This window comes from the organism of the source record quoted next, unplaced genomic scaffold, assembly GCF_019419815.1.
Source record: "Pyrus x bretschneideri cultivar Hongxiangsu unplaced genomic scaffold, Pyrus_bretschneideri_v1 Contig1, whole genome shotgun sequence".
Classification (NCBI taxonomy): Eukaryota; Viridiplantae; Streptophyta; class Magnoliopsida; order Rosales; family Rosaceae; genus Pyrus; species Pyrus x bretschneideri.
The window spans coordinates 3734999-3755724 of record NW_025999390.1 but is presented as its reverse complement, the minus strand read 5'-3'; the positions used below and the strand labels follow the sequence as shown (position 1 = coordinate 3755724).

At 36.7% G+C, this 20726-nt stretch overlaps 3 protein-coding genes and 1 non-coding gene across 4 annotated transcripts; all 4 read left to right on the top strand.

Annotated features, from left to right (window-relative positions):
- The first annotated feature begins 277 nt into the window (after positions 1 to 277).
- Positions 278 to 2049, top strand: LOC103951458 (RNA-binding protein 1). Its single transcript, XM_009362828.2, is given in 4 exon segments — positions 278 to 333; positions 471 to 732; positions 1041 to 1113; positions 1116 to 2049. Coding segments are annotated over 3 exon segments (1029 nt in total). The 5' UTR covers positions 278 to 333; positions 471 to 510; the 3' UTR covers positions 1850 to 2049.
- Positions 2050 to 2718: 669 nt separating this feature from the next.
- On the top strand, positions 2719 to 4829 carry LOC103951492. The gene is made up of 5 exons (XM_009362880.3): positions 2719 to 3156; positions 3239 to 3366; positions 3469 to 3581; positions 3878 to 4063; positions 4492 to 4829. The coding sequence occupies exons 1-5, from the start codon at positions 2795 to 2797 to the stop codon at positions 4519 to 4521; spliced, it is 819 nt and encodes a 272-aa protein (XP_009361155.2). The 5' UTR covers positions 2719 to 2794; the 3' UTR covers positions 4522 to 4829.
- Positions 4830 to 5321: 492 nt separating this feature from the next.
- Positions 5322 to 5394, top strand: TRNAE-CUC. Its single transcript has one exon. It is a non-coding gene; the product is annotated as a tRNA-Glu (tRNA).
- A 6200-nt stretch (positions 5395 to 11594) lies between these two features.
- On the top strand, positions 11595 to 15577 carry LOC125475322 (AP2-like ethylene-responsive transcription factor ANT). Its single transcript, XM_048580044.1, has 9 exons — positions 11595 to 12474; positions 12594 to 13200; positions 13502 to 13584; positions 13755 to 13763; positions 13862 to 13950; positions 14033 to 14106; positions 14196 to 14246; positions 14342 to 14418; positions 14715 to 15577. The coding sequence occupies exons 1-9, from the start codon at positions 12177 to 12179 to the stop codon at positions 15386 to 15388; spliced, it is 1962 nt and encodes a 653-aa protein (XP_048436001.1). The 5' UTR covers positions 11595 to 12176; the 3' UTR covers positions 15389 to 15577.
- The last annotated feature ends 5149 nt before the right edge of the window (positions 15578 to 20726 follow it).

Sequence of the window (20726 nt, the reverse complement as noted above, 5' to 3'; positions counted from 1 at the left end):
GAAGGGACACTTAAAAAAAGTTTCTCTTCACTTGTATAATAACATACGTCGTACCGCCTCATAGTTCCTGCACATTGAAATATCATGATAAAGAAATATTTTGTTTTCATTCTTTCATTTGCTTTTGTGTACATTGGGCCTGACAAGCCCAAAATAAGAACAGCCTACATAAAAAAGCATTGAGACCAAACCCAACTTTGATATATAAACGAACATTGACCAAAAATTGACTCGCTGACTTTGGTTCTTCTGCTCAGAAATTACTTTCCATTTTTCAACAGTTTCAGGGACGCAACTCGGTGAGTGAGCTCAGCTTTTGAATTTTTGAGCTGGGTAATAATTAATTTTAATTTTAATTTATTTATTTTTTATTTGGGTTTTATGCTTTTAGCTCTCTCTCTCTCTCTCTCTCTCTCTCTCTCTCTCTCTCTTCCAAATTCTAGGGATTTTGCTGTAATTTGGGGTTTTAGGGTTTTCCTGCAGCTAGGGTTTTGGGGAATCAATTCTCCCATGGACTCCGATCAAGCTAAGCTTTTCGTCGGGGGAATCTCTCGGGAGACGAACGAAGAGACGCTGAGAGCTCACTTCAGGAGCTACGGCACCGTTTTGGGCTCCGCCATTGCCAGGGACCGCAGCAACCACAACCCTAGAGGGTTTGGCTTCGTCTGGTTCTCGGACATTTCTTCAGCAGACAAAGCCCTTGAAGACCCGCACGTCATTCTGGGCAGAACGGTAATTTTACTCTTCTTCCTCTCTGTTTACATACCGTCTTGTTGTGTGTTTGGTTGCTGCGAAAATCCGTAGCCGAATGGAAAATTAAGGGAAAAACCATCGAGTGAGAAAATGCTAGAGTTCAATTTTTTGCCCCTAAGTTACTTGCATAAGTTAGATAACCGAAATTCGAAAAGTTTACATGTTTTGCATAAAAATGTGAACTTTAATGTATATATCCCTTGTGCTCTCTACTGTATTTTGAAGCAAAACCAAATGAGAGATTTAGGTTTACAGGTTGCGTAATTGGTCTTCGATTTTGTTTATAGGTAGAGGTTAAAAAAGCAATTCCCAGACCCCGAAACCAACATCAAAGTAGAATGTTGAGTAGGAGTGTGGAGAATGAACTCAGTTTAGAACAAAGAAAATCTTCGTTGGCGGTTTATCAGCAGGTTTGACAGAGGACGGATTTAAAAATTATTTTGAGAAGTTTGGGAGTGTATCAGATGTGGTTGTGATGCATGACTACAAAACCCGCAGGCCCCGGGGCTTTGGTTTTATCACCTTTGATTCGGAGGATTCTGTTGAGAATGTGATGCAGGAAAGCTTTCATGAGTTGAATGGTAGGTCTGTGGAGGTCAAGAGAGCTGTGCCAAAGGAGGAGAATGGCAATAACGAAAGCGGTTATACTGATTATGCGCCCAGATTCCCCAGAATCTACCTTCCTTATACTTGTAGCCCTGCTCCTACATATGGGGTACTTCCTTTTCCAACACCTTATAATGGTCTTGGGCCATTTGCGTATGGAACCAGTGTTTATGGTGGTGGTTGGTACCCTTCAGTCGCAGCTCGTGGGACACCTTATGGCATTGCTCCAATTGCACCTCAGCCATGGGTGTTTCCTTATGGAAACGCCTTATATCCTGGCTACATGAGTGGTGGAGGCTTGGCGGCAGGCAGCTACAATGGGATCCTTGGGCCTGCTGTTTTCACCGGTGGCAAACCAAATCAGGTTGTGTTCGGCAGTGGACTTCCACCAGTTAATGTGAAGCCATCTCAGGTTGAAGTGAAGAAGCTGGACGTCGATTCTCGATCCAGCAGTACTGCTGTCAAGAAAAAAAACTCAAAAAGGTCTTGATGGTAACATAAAACTTACTGTTTATGTACACAGGATTATGTCGTCCCTGATATAATTTCATTCGAAATTCAGAAAGTTAGGTTTGGAACAGAAGCATGCATTTGCATGATTTGGTTAACTTGTAAAATTCATTGACATGCTAAGCATTGTTTTCCAGTGGAAAAAAAAATGTGAATAGATTTTAACCTCTTTTGTTGTAATCCATTGGCAAATCATTGATGGGATATTCGGGAATGGGGAATTCGAACAAAAAACATCTGGTGCAAGGTTAAAAACTCTTAACCGCTCAAGCTACACGCCCCTTGCTGCTGGATTTTGTGTTTGATTTTTCGGTTTTTCCATTTTCTGAATCGACGCCCCTTGCTTCAAGCTACACGCCACTTTTCCATTTTCCATTTGCTGAACATCATTGCACAATATGGTCGCGCCCGTAATTTTCTTTTAAATATAGAAGCTACTGAAATCCAATAAAATTGTAAAGTAAAAATGAAGAGCTTTTTATCACAAATTGTACACTTTTGGCTCTCTTATTTCAAATCAACCAATGATGCCTTTCAAATTTATCCCGCCCTCATTGACCTTTGCTCAATTTGAATAAAATTATATTTAATGCTGATGTGACACAGGTCTAAAACTCAAAAAAAAAAAAAAAAAACATGGTTTAAAGTTACATAAATCATAAAAATATGAGAACTTTAACGAAAAATAATATTTTTACATTAAAATGTTAATCTTGGTAGTATTCACTTTACCCTTTATTTTATCTTTATCGTTAAAACTTAAAGATTTCAAATCTTTTTTATTAGTTTCCTTAAAAATATTTATAAAAAAACCCTAAACATATAAACCCCAAAATTCTTTACAAAACAGAGGAAGTGATATGCAAACCAGAAAAAGTGTGGTGTTGCAAGTGTGGCCAGCTGAGCAATCCGCAGAACTGAAGGCATGAAAATGCTGGTGCTCGGCCAAGCGCCCAGCGGAGCCTTATCAACTCGGCGGTGTTATCTGACATCCCCGCCAAAATTCTCAAACCCAAACCCTCCCCTCTTCTCTTCCCACAGACCCAGCAGATTCTTCTCCAGTGTAAACCCTTCAAAATCTCTCAATATCACGCTCGCAAAGGCCGACGGAGGCGTCGATTCGGCTTCCTCCGCTGACAAACAGGGCTTCTCCGCCTCATCAGCTCCTCCTCCTCCTCCGCCTTCGGTCGATAACCAACCAGTTTTCGTGGGTCAGGAGAACATTCCTCTAGAAGGCGTGATTCAGTTCGAGAAGCCCGATTCTTCTGCTCGTTTACGCAAATGGGGGTAAATTTTTGGTAAATTTTGGTAGACTTTTTTTTGTTCATTGATTGATTTCAGCTTGTGGGGGATTGTTTGTGTGTTTCAGTCATGTGGCATTACTTGCTGGAGGGGATGTTTTGGCATTGCTTACGTTTGCTGCAATTGGAAGATTCAGCCATGGATTCCCCGTTTTCGAATTCGAAACACTTCGCACGGCTGACCCTTTCGTTGCTGGTATGTTCGTTATTCTTTGCCTACTTGTTTTGAACTTGAATTGAAAGGAAGCATGGCCTTTGTTTTTTCGTTTTAAACGAAAAGCTGAATGTGGTTGAACAGGATGGTTTTTGAGTGCATATTTTCTCGGAGGCTTTGGTAAGGATGGACGTGGAGTCAATGGACAATCGAAGGCACTTACCGCTACGGCTAAGTCATGGGCCTTGGGAATTCCAGTATGTTCATAAGCTTGATTTCGATTTGGATTTCATAATTTCGCTATGATTGCTAAGAGGATTAACTTTGTTATTTCTAGAGTTCCATTTATGATTTTCCGCTCTACTTTGCCACTCTTTTCTATCCGGCATTGTTATTTTTTATTGCGTCTCGTTAGATTGCATTACTTCTTGTTGTGGCTTCTGTACTGATTGCATAACTTGTTAATCTTAAATAATTTTGCATTAGAGTATTAGTGTTGCTAAATCACGCAATGGCGAACGAAGATCCATCTTCCATTTTACTTTTTTGGCAGCTTGGGATAATCATAAGGGCATCAACAGCTGGCCACATTGCACCAATCAAATTCGTACTTGTAACAATGGGGAGCACTGGTGTTTTACTTGTTGGATGGAGAGCACTTCTGTATAAGTTTCTTCCCGGCGATAAGAGCAAGAAGAGTGATGTATATCGCCGCGGTAGCCCATTTGAATTGTTTGAGGTACACTAACATTTTCTGTTTTAACAGTCTTGAAATATCTAATCACTTGACTCTAGTACTTTGCCTCGACAAATCCAACTTTCCTCGATGATTTTGTTTCCCATGTTTGGGACTAGAACCATTCCTCGTTTCAGAAAACTGTTCAGTGTCGAAATTATTGCGTAATGTGCATGAATTTGAACCATGTAGAGCGCCATACGTAATTTGAAAGGATAAAACTAAACATTTTGCCTTGTGATCTTCTCGTTAGCACTTGGTTAGTATTGTAAATCGAGGGAGTATATCGCCAGTTATTCAAATCCTATGCTCTGATTATACTTATAATATACTTTATACTCAATGGAGACAATCTCTTTCCTTTTGAGCACTTCTTCAAATTTCTTTTGACGTACTGTTTCTAACGTTGAACTGTTCATGATTTGTTGCAGTTGCTCACGTCATTAGTACGAAGGTGGTGACAATGATAGTTAATTCGATCTGCCTGTATCATAGGTGAATACCAATCCCGACATCAGCTATTCTCATCCAATGGTCGACAATTATCCAGATTATGCACTTTCGCTGTATGGATTTTGACGTTTTGGTATCACTCGTGTAACCTTCGGTGTGCAACTGTGAAGCAGAAGCACAAATGTAAAGATTAAGAGAATAGATCGACTCATAAGCAACGGCTTTTCCTGCACTGGCCGGTGTTCTTATACCGCCTTATCCACAGATGTATTCATGCCGATTCGTTGTATTCTATTTGAATCTTTTAGAAAGGATCTTTTGGTTGGTTGCATGTTTGCATAAAAATGCCCATCAATTAAGAAAAATCAAGATAAAACTTCTAGCCATGAAGCTGCTTCCATTTCTCAATTGGAACCAAAGTCCTAGACTTCAACCCCCTATATCTTTCATCAATGTCATATCTTAGGGCATGTTTACTTTTTAGGAAGGCAGAATGGATTCGAAAAAAAAATGAGTACATGAAAGAAAGTTGAGGTTTCACCGTATTTTTGTACCTGAAATCCTAGGTTTCGATTTTTCTTTCCCGCCGTCGCTTGTATCAGCCAAAAATAAAGGGAGGTAAAGGTAACAAAGAATTGACTGAAGTTGCAATTGGAAGCCATCCATTACAAATAACCGGGCCAGGCTTATGCATAACTTTTGCCCGACAGCTTATAGAAAAATCCCATTGGGTTGTCGTTATGGCCCATGCTAAAAAAAATGTCTACTTAATGTTATTAGAATTGAAACCACAAGAAGAGCAACCAAATCCGTTGTAGTCTAGTTGGTCAGGATACTCGGCTCTCACCCGAGAGACCCGGGTTCAAGTCCCGGCAACGGAATATTTTTGCTATTTACAATTTCTTTTTTATATTTATTACTTCTAGGATTTAATAATAATAAAAAAAAATAAATCAAAATATAAAATAATAATAGGAGTAGGGATGGCATAAGTGTGCAGACTGAGACTGAGACGCAGAAGCAGCCTGTGGAGGTAGCCGTCGCCATTGGCTGCCTAAAGTGTCCCATCTGCCAGAATATGCCTAAAGAGCCACTTCTTTTATCTTTCCTTTCTTATCTTTCATCTAACAACCCATCGGGTTCAAATAATTTCTTGGACAGGGTTGATGCAGTCACGGTTGACTAATTTTGACCTTTGATTGATCCTGTGATCATGAATTCATGATTAAGTTAGATTCTCATTGGGATAACGGGCATCTTATTACTTTGACGATGGGATCTTATCCTACCAGTTTTAATTTTGTTGGTAAAAGTTAAAACTTGTGTGGATCCGTCTTATTTAGGTAGTTTTCGGAGTAAGGCTAAAGTACAGATTGTCTTATATTTTTCTTTTTTTGCTGTAACACTTAGAACTTGCAAAGATCCATTTAATTAGAGTAGTTTTTCACACCAAATTAGACCAACATTCGATCAAGTCATGCCTATTCTTTTGGTGGTAAAAGTTGATACTTGATTAGGACTACTTCACTGGAGCCCCTTTCACATTGAGTTTGGCCAACTTGCGCTCCATAATACTAAAATATAAGTTGTCTAATTAGAACTGTTTTTACTATCTAAGTACTCTGAAGCACAATAGAATTTTTATATTTAATAGAAGGATTCACGTGAACAATTGAGCTTTGAATATTAATATAAGTATGTGGTGTGGGGGTGGCTTTCTTTTTCGGATCCATATCCTCTCCAGATCTAAAGATCCTGAGTCTAGGGATCAATTAATCCGGTCCGTTGAAATTTGATCTAACGGCTACAAATAGAAATTCTCACTAAAAGTTATAATAATTGTAGCAGTTGAATCAAATTTCAACGGTCCGAATCAATTGATCAATTAATCCTTATGCTCAGGATCCTTCTTTTTCACCACATTCCTGTCATGGATCAGAACATGTTTGGACCCAATGCCCCATATTTCTATATAAAAGCAACATCCTTTCACCCTCTTCATCCATTTAACAAGCAAAATGGAAACCCCAAATGAATACCATCTGAAAAAGCTGGCTGTTTGCACCAGCATTAAACATTAAAGCCACTTCCCAATCTCAGAGATTGGTGACGATATGATAAAGGCCTTCCAAACTGAACGAATTATAATTAAATTAACCTACCTACCCAAGTAAGAAGATCTTCATATGCTTTGAATTTCTCCAACCAATTATTCGTAATATGGTACATTCCATTGATTTCTTAAGTTGGTAATACTCCATTTATTCGTAATTAGAGGAGCACGTCTTAGAATTGTGCATGCATGCGAAACGGTTCTAACCAATTATGCACAGAGAAATTATAAAGCCAAAACGATCAAGATCAACTCACGGTGCATTCACAACTATCTTACTATATTTTCATTATAATTCAGGTACTTGGATTAATGATCATGTTTCCAGTCGTCTATCTCCTAATTAGAAGTGAATGAAAGTAGCTAGGTCACTAGGGAATGAGAGAGAGAGAATCTAAGGTGATAGTGACGTGACAGATAGGCTTGGACTTTGACATGTCACCTCTGAGAGAGAGAAAGGGCAGTGACGGATAGAGAAACTGGTAAATTTGGTAAGACTTGGGCCTTGCATGCAAATGAAGGGGGGAGAGAGGGGGGTGGGGTGTGGACACGCTTTGCACATAGGAAAACAGCAAGAGAGCGAGTGGCACAGTAGCAGCAGCTGCAGCTGCAGCTGCAGACCCAATAGACGTAGCTAGATGGAGAGCTGTAGATCTACAAATGTCCTTCTCTCAGTGGAGTTGAGTAGGCATCATCCATCCAGTGATCTCATAATCCACTTTCTTTCTTTCTGCTCACAGTCGCTTTGGCTTATGTGTTGATCTTTCCTTAGATTTTCTTTAGATATTCTGTTCCTCACGTGATTCTCATTACTCCCTCCCCTCATTTATTTTCCCCTGTCACTGCATGTACATACACACACTATTTTTCCAACATTTCAAACCTCTTCAAAAGAGGCAACTGTGAAAATTTCGAACACAATACGTTAACCACTAAAAGTTCATATAAATATAATCATTGATACGTATATTATGAAGAATCCATCGATATTGTTCAAATGTGGGTTGATAATAAGAGCACGCATCTACAAGTGGATAAACTCAACGACAACATCTTCTCACTTCTTAAGGTTTAAGGTTATCTCCAATAAAGAAGATTAAAGGTTTAAAAACTAAAAAATTATCTGATTTGTCCAAAATTCATCACTAACCAATGACTAAATTATAATTTTTTGAAACCTACCATACCATTATTTGAGGTTGGACCATGCCCAGTGAAGTGGAGGTTATATTAGTCAATTCATCATAAGTTAGGGTAAACTTGAAATTTAATAGAAACATGAATGTACCCAAATTAAAAAGAATGGGTATAGTACTCTCCTATGCAATAGAAACCGTATATTAGCAGCAGAGGTAGCTGAAAAATGGCAGCAGGTAATCTTTAGGGTTTAGGTTTCTTGTAGAGGAGGCACTGTTATGCGGCTTATGCCAAAGAAATTAATGGAACACTGTGATTTTGTGAAGCACACCTGCACCTTCATCCTTCGATTCTGCAAATTTCTGTTGACTTCTGTACCACAAATACTATTGGTGATTACGAAGATTCGAAGCAGATGACTTGATGAATCAACTAATTTCGAAATTTATGTCGTTAAAAATATTCACATTTCATCTTTTACTACTTTCAAATGGCTAGGGGATGAAAAACTTGCACGAAGCTTGCAGTTCACATTGGACGTGTGAGACGCTAACAATGTACATGAAATGCTGACATTGTATATCACATGTTTATGCAATATGCGTCAAACATTTATATTATTGCGTTAGAAGCGCATGTTTAACTATGTATGTGAGACGGATGTTGTATAGAAATAGTACAATTAGTCTATGCAAGTCTTCTCATGACAGTGGAGAAATTAATTTATTTCTCTTTTAAGTGACGATGTAATTAGTGATTGATTAATGTGAGTTTTCCTTGTTAATTTAATAATTTTGGCTTGTGATTACTGGCATTTTAATTGTTTTCTACTGTTTGACTTTGTAATTCTATGGTTCTTGCTGTCCTCCCAAGGTCCACACCTCTGACTAATTGAATACTACAAAAATACAAGTTACTATCTAAGACAAATGTTGTCCCTTTTGTGCGTCTGGCATCCCACTTTTCCCGCTTTTTTTCCTGTAATCCATCTATTAGTAGTATAATTAAACATTAATTAATTAAACTTTGTTTTTCATGTTCAATGCGTGTCCATTTTGATGCAGTTGGCAGGGCCACCACTACTCTTAGTTAAAGAAATGATTTAACCTGATAACGTTGAGAGTTAGAAATCAAAAGCTGCACTACGTACCCACATCAATCCCATTACACTTGCTTCACTTAAAAGTATGGTCAAGTTGATGTGGTGTTAGACTAGTTGATTAACGTAGTATTCACATCTCTTGCACCTAAATATAAATTTTATACTTGTAAATTAGACGAGTTTAAAATATTGTTTTGTTAAAATCAGAACGCATAAAAAAATTAGATTATAAGGGCACACATGATTTTTCACATTTTGTATAATTATTCAGCCGTTTGTTAAAAAAATAAAAATAAAAAGCCTTATGAAAACTTTTTGTGGTATATTCACCACTTCCCTCCCAAATTCAGTCAATCTTCCAAGGTTCAAACCAAAATCATTCACATTTGAAAATCTGTCGCCATGAAAAACTTTCATGCAAAAACAACCCATGCAGCCACTGATCCCACTCGAAAAAGAAACCCTATAAATAACAAAAGGGCAAACACTGAAAAAGCAATTTAGACAACTTCCTGCCATTTTCAGCGAAAAAAATAAAGGTAAGAAAAAATAAGATGGGGGGAAACTAAATTATGATTTCTTATAGTAATTAACTAGTTAATCAAACCAACTTAAATTAAATTGGAAATCTTTAATGTTCCATTTAGTTAATGGTAGGTTTGGATGTGTCTGATCAGATTAACATCAAACCAAAAAGATGATAGGAAATCGCTTTTGCAAAAAAGGCTCTTGTTAGGAGAGGGGGAGGGGGGGCCTTTGCTCATAATTTCTGGAATATTTCGTGCATATCATAAGACCCACGCCCCACTTTTTGTCTGGAAGCAGGTGTTGACTAAACACTCTATGTGCCTTATTACTTAAAAGCAATTGGCCACAGAATTAATTAATTCGGTTGAATACTAATCAACGGATTTAACTTTAGGTGTGTGTCCCTGTAGATCGGATGGTCATTGTATCTCAAGTCATTTTACATGTTGAACAACATACAATGATTAATTACACAGCTAAATGTACTGAGTTTTATTGTATAAAATTTTATATTTATCAGTACGATATGAGCAATTGATTCTTAGTCATTCTTCTTACTCAAATTATATTGAAACCCTAAATTTATTCCCCAAATTTTGAATACTCAAATCAAAATATTATATTATAAATTTCCTATACTTTAGCATACATTCCTTACAAAATAATATTCACTTATTGTTTTACTAAAAAGGAAATTCACTTGTTCTTTGGTGCAATTTGAATTTAAAGTTGTGAAAGGGAGATGCTCTGTATGTTCACCTGCTTTGGACTGCTACCTATTTCAGCAAAGTTCCCCTCTGATATCTAAGTACTTGATTTTGCAAGTTTAGCCTTAAAATTATGATGTGGCTTCCTTAAACAAACAATTAATTAAATTCCAACCAAGTTTTATTACTCTCACTCGCTTCACAAAGGAATATCTTATAATGCATAATTATTAACTGTTATTTCTTAATTATTATACGGCAAAAATTAATATCTTGTTGTAATATAAAGTGTTTCGTAAAACTCAATCTCAATGCCCTTAAAATTTATAAATTTTGTAATTTTCCAGAAAACGTCAAGAGGCCGCTGCAGCAATTATCACCTATTTGTTTCCAATCATAGGAGCATTATGCCAAACCAAACCAATAAAACAAAAGAAATCTAACTTGGATTCCAATTCGTAATTATTATATCAAACTTGTGACCAGAAAGATAAATGTTAATGTGACTCTCTTAAAAATAGATTCTACTTTTTGAGAACTTATATTTTAGGCATAATATTTTATAATGTTGTCTTAAAATTTGACGTTAAACAGTAAAATAGCAGAAAATGCATGAAAAATCTCACTTTTAAGAGTCCACATTTCCCAACCTGAAAAGGTAAAGACATTTCCATATGTCACACCTCATTCACTCCAATCCTTATCAAACCACCATAAGAAAAAATTTGTTATGTCTTCCTTTAGTTATTCTATTCTTTTACGTTACCATTTTTCTTTCCCATTTCAATTCACTACCACTCCAGATATTGTAATTTAACTCCATTTTTCTTTCCCATTTCAATACACTACCACTACAGATATTATAATTTATTTCTGAAGTCGTGTACCAAACTGATTGGTGGATTAATAACATTTTTTTACAAACATGTTCGTCGGACATTTGCAAGCAGTTAATTATTTTGGTGTCTATGATTTTCTTTTAACACATTGAATTCGGAATTCAAACCTTCTCTTTTTTAATGCAAATTAAAATAATAATATCGTTTATACCGAAAAATAGAATCAGATGTTTAGCAAGATAAACCGTCAATTATAATAATGCATCAAAGTCGTCATCAAAGTCGGTCGAACCTAATGGCAAAGTTTTTCAGCTTCTTGTTTCGAGTTTTGCATGCTTGAATTCAATTTAATTAGTCAGAGAGCAATGTGTTCTTTTTGAAAATAAAAAAGTTGAAAAGGAATTGAAAATCATTAATTAGAATATAAATTTGTAGATCCTTTGAGCCTGCAGAGGGGCACAAAGGCTGTACTGTATGAAGTGACTGGATGGGCAGGCCCTGATCGTCAAATCTATCTTAAGGCCCTGTGACTGTAGAAATAAAGCAAACTAGTTTTGGATATCTGACAACGTCCCTCCCTCTCTCCCTCTCTCCTCACCATTGGCTACCACACACCCACTAGATTCAGCTGACTACTGACTAATGTCAATGAACAGTGAGAGAGATTATTAAAAAAAAAATTGAGAATAATAATTTCTGGGTTTTATTTAGTGTAGTTTTTCTGGGTTTATTTGGGTAATTAATGAGGAAAAGTAAGAGGGTTTTATGATAATATCGGATCTGGGCTTTTGGTAGGGTTTAAGAGGAAAAGAAAAGTCGTGGTCTTTCTCACATACACAGATCCCTATGGGATATATGCTGCGGATGCCCTCCAGCATTTTGCTTTGCTTGCCGAAGCTTTAAATATATTTATATTCTCTTTGTTTAGTTTCAAGAGACCACAGGTTCTTCTGTCTTTAGAGAGAGAGAGAGAGAGAGAGAGAGAGAGAGAGGATCTTATTATATATGTGAGTGCATAGAAGGGAGAGTTTCGAAGTTAGTTTTTCTTGGTGGAAGTTCAGAAGCTACGAGCTAGAGAACAAAAAACCAAGTTTTTTCTTTTTCTTATGGGGAGGGAAGGAGATTTTTGACATGATTAGATTATTTGCTGTCAATGATTGAGTAGATTTTAGAAGCAAGAAGTTGAAATCCAAAACCCCAAAAAAAAAGGAAGAGAGAGAAAGAAAGAAAGAGGAAGATGAAGTCCATGAATGATCATAACAATAACAACAATGGTAGCAGTAACAGTAACAATAACAACTGGTTTGGTTTTTCACTCTTACCCCACATGAAAATGGAGGATGCTTCTTCTTCTTCCTGCTCAGCTGCCCTCCCAAGCAACAACAGCAGCTTCTACAACCTCAGCAGCTCTGGGCTCGGCTGCTATGGAGTTGGAGATAATGGTAATTTTCACTACTCTCCTCTCTCTGTAATGCCTCTCAAATCAGATGGCTCTCTCTGCATCATGGAAGCTCTCGGAAGGTCACAAACAGAAGGTCCTTTTCTTCTCTCTAAAACCGAAATTACATTTCGTTCTCTCCCTCTCTCTCTAGACAAAATGGTTAAGTCTGTATGAAGTTTTGATATTTGTTTTCTGCTGTTGGTTAATGTGAAGGAATAATGCCCAACACATCCCCAAAACTGGAGGACTTTCTAGGAGGAGCAGCTCATGATTATGTGAGTGAGGAGAGAGAAGCCATGGCTCTGAGCTTAGACAGCTACTACAATGCAGCGGCAGAGCAGCAGCAGCAGCAGAATCATCACATTCCTGTCCATTCCAATTCCTACTACTCTGGAATCCCAATCCAAGGAATCTACCATAACCAGTTGGAGGAAGAACATTCTAAGAATACCCAAATGACTCAAATGCCAGAGGACTTGAAAACCTGCTGGGTTTCCAGGCAGTACTCTGCACACCCAGCTCTGGAGCACCACCACATGAACAATGTAACCATGGTTGTTGAGAATGGCGGTTCTGGGTCCGTTCATGGAGGCATGAACCGTGGCGATTTGCAGTCGCTGACACTGTCCATGAGCCCTGGATCACAGACAAGCTGTGTGACGGCTCCAAAGCAGATCTCTCCCACTCAGACAGAATGTGCAGTGGCAGCCATTGAAACAAAGAAGAGGGGCTGCGGAAAGCTTGGCCAGAAGCAGCCTGTTCACAGGAAGTCCATTGACACATTTGGGCAGAGAACCTCACAGTTTAGAGGTGTCACAAGGTTCATCTCAAAACCATCTCGTCATTTTTGTTATTTTACTAGAAATTGTTTCCAATTTTCATGACATTGTTGTGAGGGGGTCATCGAGAAGTGATTTTTACATTCCCATTTTTTCCCGCCACACACCTTCCTTATTTCCTAGTCTTTGAATACGGTAAATCCAAGGAGAATCGAGGACGAAAACTATGGAAGTAGTGTGTAAGGGGAAAACCGGAGTGCGAAAATCGTTACCCTTTTTCTTTTCTTTTTTCTCAGATTGTTCTTCAAGTAACCTTTTTTTTTTAATTTTTGCTTCCCTTAGGCATAGATGGACTGGAAGATACGAGGCACATCTGTGGGACAACAGCTGTAAGAAGGAAGGGCAAACCAGAAAAGGAAGGCAAGGTTGGTCAATAAAAACAAAACACCATTCTTACTATTTGTTTGGAATTATTTCTTTTTTAACCGAAATTTTTTTTGGCCCCTATCTGCGACTGAAATTTGACTTCTTCTATTAATTCTTTACTTGTCATGTTTATGCTGCTGTTGGATACCATTCAAATCAAATAATGCAGTTTATCTTGGTATGTCTTTTCTCTACAACAATAATTTTGAATTTTAGTTTTAATTATCAGTAATTTGTTGTTGATTTCAAATAATCATTTGTTCATTTGAACTGCAGGAGGTTATGATATGGAGGAGAAAGCTGCTAGAGCATATGATCTTGCTGCTCTTAAGTACTGGGGTTCTGCAACTCATATAAACTTTCCGGTAGGGTTCTGACTCTCGGAGTTTTATCAGATTGTGAAAGCTTTATAGTAGCTGAAGTTTCATTCTCTTGGTCTTTTTTCAGTTGGACAATTACACTGCACAACTTGAAGAGATGAAGAATATGAGCCGGCAGGAATATGTTGCGCATCTGAGAAGGTAGCAATTTTGGTTTGTTATTCACAGAATGTAATTTCTAATGTTTCTAGATTTTTAGATGTGTATTCATGTGTTCCTTTGATTTTCAGGAAAAGCAGTGGATTTTCGAGAGGGGCTTCAATGTACCGAGGCGTGACAAGGTTTTTTTTTTCAGTTTTTCCTTTGCATTAAACACACTGAATTTGAAGGTTAAAATAATTGAACTTTGTGCTAATTTTGGTTTTGTTTTCTGCAGACATCACCAGCATGGGCGATGGCAAGCTAGGATTGGCAGGGTTGCTGGAAACAAGGATCTTTATCTTGGAACTTTTGGTAAAATTCATGCATTGTTTGAATTTTTCCTTTTGGTAATATTCGTTCGTTTTCTAAATTGCATGAGGCTCTTTGCTTAAGCACTTTTTCGAAGGACTTATTTATATGGCAACTCAGTCTCACACTTTTTATAAGGCTGATGAAATGTAACAATGAACTTTTTTAAGGCTGTGTTCGAAAGGGACATCCCAGCTAGAATCACGTATTAAAAGGCTTTATTTTACTGTTAAGTTTTGATCTTGCAAAGCTAATTAATGCGGTTTTGTCCAAATTTCTAAATTTGAAGTGAATTTCAGGCACCCAAGAGGAAGCTGCAGAAGCTTATGACATAGCAGCAATCAAGTTCCGTGGCGCAAATGCGGTCACCAACTTTGACATTACCAAGTATGATGTCGAAAAAATCATGTCCAGCAATACCCTACTTGCCGGAGAGTTTGCTAGGCGCACCAAGGTGATCGAACCTAACATCCTGGCCATTGAGCATAACCCACCAACACAGAACAATGTTGAAGCCAATCAAACCGAAATCAACAATGGGAATAGCCTAGACTGGAAGATGGCATTGTACCAATCTGCTGCACAGCAACAAGCAAACAGTTGTGCTCAAACAGTTGATCAGAAATCAATCGGCTCAGGGAGCTATAGAAACCCTTCCTTCTCAATGGCATTGGAGGATTATATTGGAGTTGAATCAGTGCACTCAAATCAGACACTGATGGATGAATCAGCTAGGGTTGGAGCTCACTTTTCGAATCCATCGTCGTTGGTTACAAGTTTGGGCAGCTCCAGAGAAGGAAGCCCTGATAAATCTGGCTCCAACATGCTGTTTGCAAAACCTCCATTGGCATCAAAGTTTATCAGTCCAACTGCCGCTGCAGCTGTTGGCTCCTGGTTCCCATCAGCACAGCTGAGGCCGCCAGCTGTCTCCATGTCTCAGTTGCCTCTCTTTGCTGCCTGGAATGAGACCTAGAAAGCTCTGATGTGTTCTGCTGAAATGTCTTAGAAGTTGTTTGCATGAACTAGGAAAAATGGGAAGAAATTAGTTATGTTTAGGGAGGGAAAAAGATAAAGTTGATTATGTTTAGGGTAAGTAATTAGTGGAGGAAATTCTGGATTAATCAAAAAGACAATTGTGGGCCTTGGGTTCCACTTTTCTGTCTGTAACCAGTGTTAGAAGCGTTTTTTCAAACCAAACCTTTTGGCTCATATGGTAATTATGAAGATCTTGCAACGTGGACGGAAGTTACAAAAAAAAAAAAAAAAAATTGGGTACAAGTACAACAATCTGAACACTTGGATAATGAGCCACTTTGGGTAGGGAATTTGAATATCATCTGAACTCGCATAAATATAACTTTCAATGCACACATCTGACTCTTTTTTGTCATTTTGAAAGCCTAAGGGGTGCTTATGAGTATATGCAATGAAATTATGAAATGATGCATGCAACGTTAGAAGTGGCCCTTCCATGGTTGAATCAGGTTTTCAAACTTGAAAAAGGTCCTCCTAACTCGTAAGTACAAAACCAGCTCAATGTTCTCCAATAATGCAAAAAAAAGAGTTTAAAGTCCTTTGCTCTGACTCAACTATCTAATCCATGTTCCTCAATCTACGTAACACCATGATTACAACTCCTTTTTTTTTTTTTTTTTTATGGGAATATTTTTGTTCACTGACCTCAAGTAATAATGATGTCCAACCCCTTATTTATCACTGTTGAGGGAATTAAATTTCAATATCTATGTATTAGATGCATACAAATCTCAAAATTTAAAATCATTTAATGATAATAAATAAAATAATAAATATTCTGCCATTGAGGTTGGTGAGCAAAAATACACTATTTTCTTACTTGAGCTTTCCACATAGGCAAACAAATATTCCTCCCCATTATTCAAAAAAGGATGGGAGAGATTCTTGGATATCAAGACTTTAGTTTGGCTTATATTTTAGGATTTAATGGCTCATAATTAGTAAGCACTTGGTCCGCTATTTCTTTTTTGCAAAAGCACTTATACGAGATGAAAATTTCTTTAGCTTTTGTAATCACACTTCTTGCTGTAATCCAAAGAGAATTTTTGGATGTAAAAGCTATTCCATGTCGTGGTATGCAATGTGGACGCTTAATAATTAAAATAAAATTGTATGACAAATCATTCCACACGTACGTTTGCACTTGCAGTGGTAAGTGGTTGGCATCATGGCATTCCACACGTTTGAGCTCGATTGCAATCTTGACCAATTAGGGTTCATATGATAAAAGGTGCAATGAGGGATTTGTGCCGGAAAAGCGGGAAGGTTAAGTCAAGATAAAAAAATAAAATAAAATAAAATTCCTAGAGCATAGTAATAGTCGAACTCTTATTTTTACGAGCATTTATAAACTTAGAAATATGAGCGCTAAGCAAACAATAGCAACAGAACGTGAAAAGGAAGAGATATCAAAGAGAAGAACATGGTACATGTAATTATAATATATCTTTGATTACATGTAAGAAGTAAACAACTTACGTAACAAAAAAAATTTAAACCAACTGACAGTTACTGGTTTCTATTTTTATTTTTGTTAGAAAATGAGTAACGAGTTCAATGGTCAAAAGATTAAAAGCCTGTTTTGTGGGAAAAGATTGAAAGCAATTAGGGTTTATTGTTCCTTTTTACAGAAAAGTAAGCACAACTTATCACATTTTCTTCAACCTTTTTTCAGCTTAGTCAACAGATATGATTACCAGCTTGTTGTGTACAGGTTGGATAGGAGAAAATAATCGTAATTTTCTGTTCATCTTAACTGCGTACGAGCTGGATCCTTCCTTGCATGCAGATCTAATTGGAGAGAAAAAGTACATGGTACCAAGATACCATAGACAGTAAAACTATGTGAACGTGACCATAGTATGTAAATGAGTTTCAACAAGAAGTTAAATTCGGAGGCTTTTAGCTCCTTCGGTTATATTACATAATGAAAGAGATATACATACGTTAGATATACAGTCGGTTACAATACAAACTTTTTCATTCGTGAATGAGACCTATATAACTACTAACTAGATAAAATAACGTGATTTGTGGTTCAAGTAGGTAAATAAGTATCAACAAGTTGAGATTTTTAGCCACCTTAAGTTATATATATATATATTACATAATGAGAGAGATACATATGCTAAATATACAATCGGTTACATACAAGCTCTCTCTTGTGCTCGAATGAGAATATATAATATAGATAGTGTAACCATATGAATGCGATCCTAATGGATATATAAGTTTCAAGAAGTTAGACGGGGAGACTTTTAACATCTTTAATTGTGGTACATAAAATAAAGATACACTTAAAGTTGTACAACTGGCTTCCAAACAATTAATTCCCTTGTTCAGATGAGAACCTAACATCTATATATATATATATATATATATATATAAGTTGGTGATAACATGAGGTGGTCTAGTTCAAGTCATAAATCACGTAAATACACAAAAATGTATGGTACAATTGGTTAAATCTTGTCTGCAAGGCATATGCCATGAGTAAAAACTCAAATTTTGTCACAGAAGGGATTGAAGGACTTTGGCAGCATCAGTGGTAACATATATATCTTGCGCAGTGCTGTAAGATGAGCCCCCAAAAAGTCACAAAAAAGAAGAAAAATTACACGTACACAAGTTTATTAAATTTTCAATCAGTTCCTTCCAACTTTTTTCAATGAGTTCCATGCAACTTTTGGCAGAAGAGTTCTGAGCTTTAAACCGATCAGTTTATATCTGCTGTATTTCTTATTCAGTATACTTTACTGATATGGAAGCTTTATCACTGCCAATCTTAATTGCTCTAATATATTTCAAAATTTAAAGTTGAGGTTGGATCATAAATCAAATCAATTAGTAATATAGAGAGTAGTCAAATTACTTATAAGCATATAGAAAATTCTTTATTTTTCCAATGTGGGATTCATACTCTTAGCAATCTTTGCTATAACATTGGTTATTTGGTTTTATACATAGAATTCATGTCCATTGAACGAAAGAAGACTACATCTTATTTGTCAAACACGACCACACGATGAAATAGTTATGTGCATTTTGCGAAAGTCTACATAACATGTAAATTGCAATGCTTTACGTAGAGAAACCCTATTATGTGAAACACCAAAAGAAAAAAAAAAACAATGATAATAATAACCCTAATACAATGCTTGAGCTTTTCTCAATCAATTTGAGATTTGGGAAACACAAATATGATAAACCAAGTTTGAATTCAACGGTTCCTGCCACAACATTCCCTGAATATCGCAACCAAATCAGTAAACAGGAAGGCTGAGATAAACCTTATCTGTTGCAAGTGTTTTGATTTTAAATAGGTTATTTATCTTTTGTGTTATCTGTAAATTATCCTTGGTTCGAAGAGTTTGTTCTTCATCCAAATACTACTTGTAATCTCTATAAAAACATCAAATGGAATACGCTCAGATCATTGAGCACACTTATCTTATAAAATATAGATCCAAGATCCATGGTGGTGGCCTGAGAGAAAGATCCTCAAAGTAGTTTGAGATGTGGGCAATGTCCTATAAACATGTAATCCTACAAATATTCAAAAAAACAAGTAAAAATGGTCCCCAAATTTTTGTAGAACTTCTGTAAATTATAAACTGCAGGTTTACAGGTTACAGCTCATTGGATGGTGACCTATCTCAGGTTCTGTGATTGTCTAATAAGAATGGCAATATTTCTGGGACTAAACGAAAGGAGCCCTGGCAAACCATTTTCTGCTAATAATTGATTTAATGGGATAAATATAGTCCATACTCGATGCTCATTGCTCCCTCTCAAGGACACCTGTTTCTCCCAAGGAGACCTACAAAACCATAGATTTTTAATTTTTATCCAACTTCAACCTCAAAACACTGAACTTGTTAGGGTTTTGGTTTTCGGGTTTTGGGTTTTGGTTTGGACCACGTACTCTCTGTCCAATCTAGTATGTTTCAACTTTCTAGTTGTTTGATTGTCAATTTGGGACCAGCCATGCATTTCTATGTTCCAATCCTCATGTGACCTCATTAGCTTACAACTGAGAGATGCCAACTTAAAACCGATGATAAAGCTCTGAATCTATATATTTTTTACAATGTGGTATCATAAAGTACAAGTATGGATATTTTAACTTGCATGTAATGAGTGGACATATTGTATAGCCAACTGGGGAAATACTTTTTACCGCTCAATTGGATTGCGGCCAAGATTAGCTGATGGGGTTCAGAAGGTTAAATTTCATAATTTACCAACCAACAAACCTAATTAACATTTGCCTTTACATCTAACAATTATAAGAAGTCATTTAGTCTATAAGATGTACTATTGTTTCTTTTTCTAAGCAGAAAATCTAAAATTGAATACATGACATCGGTGTAAGAATCTACGTTATTAACCACTCGAACTGGCAAAGTGCACGTACAAACTTAGGTGTTCAAGATTCACTACATGCTTGGCTGCAATTTATGCAGCATGCATGGAACATATACATGTCAGTAGCAATATTATTACTTTCAAATTTAAGAGAGTAGATGGAGCCTTATTGATTTCCTCATCTTCATCTTGGCCCACACTTCTCGGAGCCTCTCATACTTAAATGTGGCTCACCAGATTACTGTGATTTTTACTGAATTACTTCTTTTAGCAAATCTAATTTATTAATAAAATTAATTTTTATTCTTTTGTTCTACAGTTTACAACCCCTACTCTACTAGGCTACTACCATATAGTCAAAATAGCTGGACCCTGAGATGGAAACTAAAGAAGAAATTGGATTTTGCAAATTTTGCAGGTGGGCCCTTCAAACATTAATGTTTGCTTTGCATTGTCACTGTCACAGTATCTTACCCGCAATCACTTCCTTATGGTTTGTTGCTGGCTGATTTGTTTTGTTCTTTGTTTTTATCCCACTTACTGCCAAATTTTCCTGCTTGCCCTTTTCTGATATCTCCTGCAGATATAGCTGTTACTGTTAGCTACTAAGTGATTTGCTTCTCATATTCTTTTAGGGAAATTAACGAAAAAAATTTGAAAATTTTAAATTTTAACGATAAGAGCAAAATAAATGGTAAAGTAAATAGTTTTATGATTGACTTTTTAGTGTAAAAACGTAATTTTTTGTTAAAGTGAACAATACTGGGGAGTTTTTCGTTAAAGTTCTTTTCTTACAATTTCAAAAAATTTTGTAAATTTCGAGCGTGCATAAGTTGGCTAGAATAATGTGTTCTCGCTCGCCATTTATATTTGAATATCCTACCCTTATAGTGCACTAATCGTTCGAG

What these genes read in the sequence shown, in the direction of transcription:
- LOC103951492 (XM_009362880.3), top strand. Translation starts at nt 2,795, where the DNA reads ATGAAAATGCTGGTGCTCGGCCAAGCGCCCAGCGGAGCCTTATCAACT. An exon ending in GCTCGTTTACGCAAATGGGG is followed by an intron (nt 3,157 to 3,238) that starts GTAAATTTTTGG and finishes TGTGTGTTTCAG; the next exon opens with TCATGTGGCATTACTTGCTG. An exon ending in GCCCATTTGAATTGTTTGAG is followed by an intron (nt 4,064 to 4,491) that starts GTACACTAACAT and finishes GATTTGTTGCAG; the next exon opens with TTGCTCACGTCATTAGTACG.
- LOC125475322 (XM_048580044.1), top strand. Translation starts at nt 12,177, where the DNA reads ATGAAGTCCATGAATGATCATAACAATAACAACAATGGTAGCAGTAAC. An exon ending in CAGTTTAGAGGTGTCACAAG is followed by an intron (nt 13,201 to 13,501) that starts GTTCATCTCAAA and finishes TGCTTCCCTTAG; the next exon opens with GCATAGATGGACTGGAAGAT. An exon ending in CAACTCATATAAACTTTCCG is followed by an intron (nt 13,951 to 14,032) that starts GTAGGGTTCTGA and finishes GTCTTTTTTCAG; the next exon opens with TTGGACAATTACACTGCACA.